The sequence below is a fragment of the Volvox carteri genome (assembly GCF_000143455.1).
Source record: "Volvox carteri f. nagariensis unplaced genomic scaffold VOLCAscaffold_47, whole genome shotgun sequence".
NCBI lineage: Eukaryota > Viridiplantae > Chlorophyta > Chlorophyceae > Chlamydomonadales > Volvocaceae > Volvox > Volvox carteri.
The window spans coordinates 308,403-316,273 of NW_003307590.1; the positions used below are offsets into that span (position 1 = coordinate 308,403).

Consider the following 7,871-nt stretch of genomic DNA (forward strand, 5'->3'; position numbering starts at 1 on the left):
TCAAGATGATGATGATAACGACGAGGAGGAGGATAATGATAATGATGGTGGGGATGGGGACTAATTATTAATGTGGTGATAATGAGGAGGAAGAGGTTCTTGGCGACGTGGGTTTAAATGGTGAGGAGGCAGGGCCATGCTGAGATGGCATGGCTGGTGTGGGGTTGGGGTTGGGTGGCCTGGTCGGGAAGATGGTGGTGGCCCCTGTGATTAAGGGAGTGCATGGCTCGCGTGACGGGCGTCTTGATGCATTGCGCTAAAAGACGTTCTTGGGTGTTTTAGGTTAGAGGTTCATGATCTGGCAGGGGCGCGTGCACCTCCACAGAAAGACTTGATGTGCCGTCCCACGGCCCCACCGATTATCTGAACACTCCTACGCACGGCGGGAGCTATCTACTTCGCAATGACAGTGTAGCAGTGAGGCTTTAGGCGCGCTTCTGTGTGGCCCTTGCGATAGAGGTAAGTTTTGGTGAGCAGTAATAACGACAACTCCAACAACAAGAATAACAACTAGGTAGCTAGGGCGGTGCGTGGTTTCGTGTATTTGGTTTCTTGTGACTGACGAAGTGGTCCACATGCTATTGGTTTGTTGGCTTCATGGCCTAATAATAACCACCATGGTCTGCCTGCCGGGGAGGCAGCTAGGGGGCAGGAAAATGCACAACAACTTGGGCCCACGCTGCTATTGCGTGCATATCGAGCGTTTTGGCTAGCAGGGTTTGCGTGCACGTGCATATATGCTGGGGGGGGCGATGCTGCCTGTTTTTGCCATACATGCTAACATGCACAGGAGGCACGAATCGGACGCTGCACACGCGTGCACGTTCCCTGGCGGACAGCGCCGCGAGGCTGACCACGTCCCACACGCATTGGTGCACCCCTGCCGGTGCTTCTGCGAGCGACGCGTTGTGTGTGTGTGTGTGTGTGTGTGTGTGTGTGTGTGTGTGTGTGATACACATCGGTTGCGTTACCCAGAGACGGTGTAACGAGCCGATACGCGCCAGTCGCGCAAGAGCTTAGTAAGAGCTAGAAGTTAGGTAAAGGACATAGTATGGCGCAAGAAAAGTATTGTGCAACCTGCAGCGCGTTTCCCACCCTGGCTACGTACGTGCCTGGGTTGGGGTGGCTGGTACGCGCTCGTGACACTACGGTTACGACGAACCGATTGGTGTTGGTGGTCACGACTTCATAGGAACCTATACACCGTGTATACCGTAGCGGAACTAAAGATTTTACAAAATAAAGATTTTACCGCAAAATTATGGATTTTAATATATTTTACGGAACGAAGTATTTTACCGCATGCTGGTGGATTTTGCCAAGATTTTACGGTACTGTGGATGATTTCCTGGGATTTTACCGGCCCGCAAAGCTACCCCACCATGCAACACCACTGCCCGCCTCCCTCTCACGCATGAGGGGAAATGAGAATCATCACAACACGTCTCAAATTAAGAAACTCCAAATTGTAAACCCCCATCTGAAAGCCAAGCCACCGTGACAAGGCCTCCAAACATCCACCATTCTGTACCAGCCGCAGAATTCTTATGATTGATGAAGGACGCGAGAGCATTTCACGACGCTCCAAGAAAGGGCCATCGTAACCATCTAAATACAGCCACTTCACGCCCGGCGACACCAACCAGCTTGTAAGAACTTAGATATGTCATCTCTCAAATGCCTACTCCCTACTCCCCAACAAAATAAGCCCTTAGCTATAACAGCCACCGCAAGGGCTGTCGTCGATGCAGATCACCCTTGGCTTGCGCGGACGGCCGGGCCCGCGCTTTGGCGCGATCGGGATCGGCGCCGGAGGGGGTGCAGGCGCGGGGAGCGGGGTTCCCTCTGGCAGCTTGCTGAAGTAGTTCGTAATTGCCTTAGGTGCTGAGAACTGCACTTCGCTGGCAAAAGCCGCCGGTATGGCCGGCAGCTTGTCAATGAAGCGGTGTTTGCTGAGCTTGCGCTTGCCCATGCTGCTGCCAGAAATAGGTTAATACATTATTATGTTACAATATTATGTGTAAAATAGAATAAGATCTAGTGCCAAAAGCTTGCTGTGCGCGAAGGGCCATATATATTTTACCGCATCGCTCCGAATTCCCTCCCGGGAACTAAAGATTTTACGGTAAGACTCTGAATTTTGCCAAAATATTTTACCGCATGCAAATAATTATTTATTTTGTAAAATCTTTAGTTCCGCTACGGTAGGTGTAATAGGTGTGATCCTGTAGGGATTTTGATAGGAGGATGTGAAGGTAGCCCCAACTAGCTGCGTGTAATTATACTTACATAAACAATACTGTTTTGTCCATTTTAATATCTGACCTGAAAGTCTAAAACAGTGTTTATAGGCCTCCTGTTGTACAGGCAAGTTGCAGCGTCCACTTGGAGCGTGGCAGCAGCGGACGTATGGTTCCAACACATGAGCCATCCAGCAGAGGCAGAGGACGGTCCCCGTGCGTAGTTGAGAAGAAAGGCAAGTGAACCGAACTGTAGACGGGAGCGGCCGCGTGGGGTTCACACATCCCCAACCGCCCTGGACTTGCAGTTCGTATGGCGTAGTACAGTGTGGTAATGGTGGATGGTGTGCTGTATGGCGATTAATCGTTGAGTGACAATGTGGCCCAGAAGCCTCCCACTCTGTAACAGCAACAACAACAACATCCACATGCCTTCAGAGCTCCGGAACCAACCTTCCGACCGACTTCTCGAGGACACACAATTTGGTAACACCGGCGTCCCGGCTGCCAGGAACCCCTCGCCGCATGTCCGTATAGTGCGGCCAAAAGACTGAACCTGGACGGATAGAAATATCGTTACAGTATAGAACTCTCAGCGAAAATGCGTCCGGTACCCAAAGTACGGAAGGCAGTAAGGGGGCGCACAGTCGTGGCCAGACAGTACAGGAACTAACTGCTGCCGGATTACAACATTCAAACACAAATTAAGAGTCGCGCACTCCGTGTCATGAACATCCACACACACTAATTAGCGGGGCGCCAAATGGAGAGCAGCGGCCAAGAGCCGTAACGACATCGTGAACTGAGAACAACAGGACAGAGCACAAAAGGCCGCAGATGCGATCGGGGGCGCGGGGAGATGCAAACGGAGGACACACTGAAGTGAACCTCTTCCCCCTTTTTGGGTTTGGTGGGCACTGTGACGTGTGCTCCTTCGCGCACACGCACACACATACACATACACATACGTACACATACAGACATACACACATGCACACACTTATTGCAACGACATCCAAAGCTCTGCGCGGGACGCGAGTGGGCCGAGTGTACAGACATACGCACAACACACACACACACATTTGTGCGGCGGTGGAGAACACCAACCCCCGCTACGAAATGCTGCCGGATGCTGCCAAGGTGTCGAGTGCTGATATTATGGCGTGCATGCAAAGCAACAAGAGGTTCAAAGCGACAATGTCCGTAAGTTCTTCGCTTTCACGCTGATACGGAAACAAAAACAATCAAGGTTATAGAGACGAATGCATGCGTGGATTGGCATCCCCAGCGTCGGGGCTGCCCTCACCTTCACAGTCGTGAGTGTAAAGCGATAAGCAATAAGAAAATGTCAAACACAGCAGCAGCACAGGACTAAGATAAACTGCAGACACAAGACACAAGATAAACTGCAGACACAAGAATGTATGTATCTCCATAGTGCTGTTGAGAAAACGAATGACCGAATGCGTCTTCTTCGCAAACGAATTTTTTTTCGTGCCCTTGCTTGTGCTCGTGCATTCGTACGGCACCCTGCATGCTGTGCTAAGGTCATGAACATCGCCACACGCCACACGGCACATGCTACGATATACATACAGCGCTGCATCTCAGTAATCGGAACACAGCAGCGTGTCCTCTTAGTTGTGCCGTTTGGGGCCGCCCCGCCCGTGCGCGACAGACATACATCTCAGCATATTATAGCAGTAGCAACGACTCATGACCAGATATATACAGCCCCGCCTTATCACATGCTCCGTTACGCTACCGCACGCATACGCTCTGCTATTGCCGGACGATATCCGCTAGGGGCTCTTCCGCTGCTGTACGAATACGGCGGTGGTGCGTGGGGGCACGTGCAGCTTGCGGTGGACGTCGTCGGCAGTAGCGGCGGAGAGCCGGGGGTCGCCAACACCCGCCAGGTCGGGATGCAACTGTACCGCCGCCGCCGCCGATGCCGCCGCCGCCGCCGCGTGGTTAAGTTGAGTTTTGTTTTCCGCCGTCGTTGCACAGCAGCAGCCGTACAGTCGTACGATAACGTAAACCGCAGTACGAAGATCACGCAGCAGCGGGGTTGTGAAGGCAGGGAGGGGAGAACAGGGTTTTAGGTGTCGTACATTAATCTTAAGGGTGGAGGGAACCCGGCAGAGCGAGCGACGTGGATGTGAAGCGATCAACTGACAACTGACAACTGAACAACTGTATCACCAACAGTCGTCTACGAGACCAAAGCCACCCAAGGTGCCTCGCCACCTGACCCCCTGAACCCCTGGCCCAATAAGCAATCCATTTTTCTTTTCCCAAGTGCATTTCCGTGTGTCCGTTAGCGCTCGCTTTGTCTTCTGAATTGGGCTGTGATCAGCAGGGACACCGACCAACCGCTATTTACTACCAACTGCCAATTACCAACTACCAACTGCCACACCAAGTGGCTACAGTAACGGCAAGAGGGTTCCTCTTGTGACTGTGATCAAACCCCCCTCCGTACAGTACTACATCAGTTACTAAGGCCGTACCTGCAGGCTGCCGCCCGGCGCCACACCGGGCGGGTACGGCACATCATTGGTGTACGGCGCACAGTTGAAGACCGCTACCAGGCGCTCGTACATGGGATCGTACACACCTTGAAACGCGTCACCGTCACTGTACGGCGCACTGACCAGCTCCATGACAATGAGTCCGGGTTTCTGGGTGCGAGGGAAAACGGGAGCAGTTGCGGTTAGTAGCGGTTAGTAGCGGTTGGGAGCCGCGATCTTTAGATCCGCTAAAATGTATATAAACATGCGGAGGTGATGCTGTGGGATTGGCTGGCGGGTTAGCTAGGTCTGATATTTAGATAGGGATATCTATCCATCTATCTGTCTGTCCATCCATATTTATCCTCTATTTAGGGGGTATTTCTGGTCCCCCGGTGGTGGGCGCAGGTGGTTGGGGTCGTTGGTGAACCTGCGGTGAAACGAGGGGTACTCCGGGTTGCCTGATCAGGATCAGAGAGCCGCCAACTGAAAACCCCCGGGAACTCCTCGAGCCCTCCTCTCTCTCCCTTCCCACCAGAGCCAAATCCTCTCTAATCCCTTACACACATATATACATGCATATACACACATACATATGTATGGACGTACATACGTGCACGCACACCTGATCCGGACCGGTGTTGTAGAACGCCACCTGCCGTACGACATCAGCAGTGGCCGCCAGCCTGAACAGCGGTGACGAGTAGCGCACTCGGAGCAGAGCCTGCCGTACAGCAGGATGGACACGTATGCACATAGGAACGTAGGCATGTATACAAGTATTAGTATGCATAAAGGATGTATATACGTATAAAAGTATGTATATAAGCATGTATATATGTATGAGAGTATGTATATATGTATGTATATATGTATGTATGCATATATGTACCTGAAATATCTTGGTGGTGGAGATCATTTGCTGTCGCGAGGGCCTTATCCTGTCCGCCTGCCCCAGGAGCGCTCGCATGTAGCCCCAGGCGCCGCCGTTCTTGGTGGCCACGGGGAGACCCACACCGAAGTTGTGGGAGGAGGCGGTCCAGTCGATACGGTTGAACCAGTCGCCTGGAGGGGGAAGGAAGGAAAGGGGGGGAAGGGGATAAAAAAAGGGGGAGGGGGAAATCACATGCTGCAAGGAAATCAGGAAGGCTGAGCTGCCGGAAGGCGTCCAAAGTGCTTTTTGGATGTAAGGCGAACCACAGGCGAGTGAAGGAAAAACCCTAATCCCTCCCCCCCTTGCCCCCGTTTGTTGGCTTAGATGCGACGGAGCGAAGCGACCGGAGCCTCTAAGGCTGGTTCTGTGGTACTGTCGTACAACTGGGTCGCTGTGGCGACTTAAACCTTGCTGCTCTCCTGGTGAAGTCATTCTGCCTTCACACAGAAGAGCATACAGCCTTGTCCAACTAGTCAGCGTGACAGGCTGTACTTGAAGCCTTACCATTTCAAGTTCCGACCTACATTTGTTCAAGTTTTCTACGTTTTCTGATTTCAATTTTTTCCAATGTCAACTATTAATGATAATGCGCCGCCGACCGAGAGCGTCGCCACTGTTCCAGGTGGGGCTGGTGGGGGTTTAGGCGCCATTGGGCCCTCCCCGCCGGCCGGCACTGCCAAAACGGGCGCCGCGGTTTTAGAAACGGTCGTTTCTAAAACCGATGACATGGTGATGAATGCCCTAGAAAACGTCTCAGAGAAGCGCCGCCGGGACGATCGGGCTGCTCTAGAGCAGGCCGATGACATCCGCGCGGACTTCATGGCTAATGAGCAAAAGGCGCCAAGGGACGTGATTGGCCATCGTCTGCAAGCCTTCACAGGCTTCCACCTTGGCCTACAACTCATCCGCAGCTACCTCGATGCTGGCTGCTACGAGAAGGCCGCCGAGTGGACCGACCGGCTTCAGCTTCGTGCCGAGATCGGCATCGAGGCCACACACCAGCTCGCTTTGGAGCCCCGTATAGGTCTGACAGCCGCAGACCACTGCTTCAACAATATCATTGGTACAAGGATCCCCAAAGGTGAGAAAGCGGAAGCCCTCGTGCGGAAGCAGAAAGACTGGGCCTTGCGAACGGCGAGTGCCTCCACGCCTGGTAGTCATGGCGGCGGCAATTCTCGCGGCGCTGGAGGCTCCGGCGGCGGTGGCAACGGTGGCGGATTGCGCGGCAGCAGCCACAGGGGTGGCGGCCAGCGTGGAAATCATGACTATGATTGCAGTGATCGCAACGGCAATGGCCGCCGCAGCGGCAAGTAGTGATTTTCAGGCCTTAGCGCCGTAAAGCGGGCCCGTGTGCCGTGTTCTTTCTTCCAGGCCCGCGTGCCGCTTCAATTCTTTAAGGACCAACGCCGGTCTGCGCAGCGCGCACAGGAGTAACCTTTTCTGGTCGCGATGAAGTTGCCAGCGAGCATCGAGTTGGGCGCCCGCGCGCGCAGACGTGAGCATCATCGATCGCCTTTTCTTGTCTTGAGTTTGTGAACAGACCGTCGTACGGGTTCACTCTGTGGCAGCGTTTGCCGTACTTCTTAGGACAATTCGCGTCAAGCGGTCTATTAAGTCGCCTTGGCAGCCGGCCGGCTGGGGGACCCGTTTTTTGCCTGTCATACTTCTTTAAGCGTTGTTCTACTTCCTCGCCTCGCCCGTGCCTCCATCAGTCCGTCCGGTGCACGCTCGCAGGCCCTCATCACCGCCAGTGAATTCCGTCTAAAGAACCATGGATTCGTTCTCTCATGACGATGCTATCGCCTTCCTGTCAGAGCTAGGGGTAGAGGCCCTCTCGTGTCCGGGCCTTGCAGAAGACGCCCAGCTGTCCGTCAGTCGCAACGCCAGCCAATTCAAAAGGCAGCGCCTTTTAGGTCAGCCGCGCGGCCCACCTGCCGCAGCCCCCGACGACATGCCAGCCCCCAAACGGCCCGCACCGGGCCCCGTCCCTGCCCGTCGGCCAAACCTGGACCCCGCATCAGTCCCGGCAAGTCTGGCCACACATCGGAAACAACCAGCCCGTCCCGCGGTGGCACCAGAAGGTGTGAAGGTTGAGGCCCCTGGTGACTCCTGGAAGGTTAAAGGGGAGTTTTCTAGTCCTACTTCCGACAACACCTTGGGAGTTCGGTCGTTACCAACAGCGGG

At 54.0% G+C, this 7,871-nt stretch overlaps 1 protein-coding gene across 1 annotated transcript in view; it reads right to left on the reverse strand.

Annotated features, from left to right (window-relative positions):
- Window positions 1–4,042: 4,042 nt before the first annotated feature.
- The window catches only part of VOLCADRAFT_118899 (uncharacterized protein), a gene marked incomplete at both ends in the record, with an annotated part of 14,714 nt that continues 10,885 nt past the window's right edge, over window positions 4,043–7,871 (reverse strand). Inside the window, 4 exons of the mRNA XM_002954939.1 lie at window positions 4,043–4,171; window positions 4,754–4,924; window positions 5,379–5,477; window positions 5,646–5,818. Of these exons, the coding sequence (XP_002954985.1) occupies window positions 4,043–4,171; window positions 4,754–4,924; window positions 5,379–5,477; window positions 5,646–5,818 (572 nt within the window). The remainder of the gene's footprint in view (window positions 4,172–4,753; window positions 4,925–5,378; window positions 5,478–5,645; window positions 5,819–7,871) is intronic.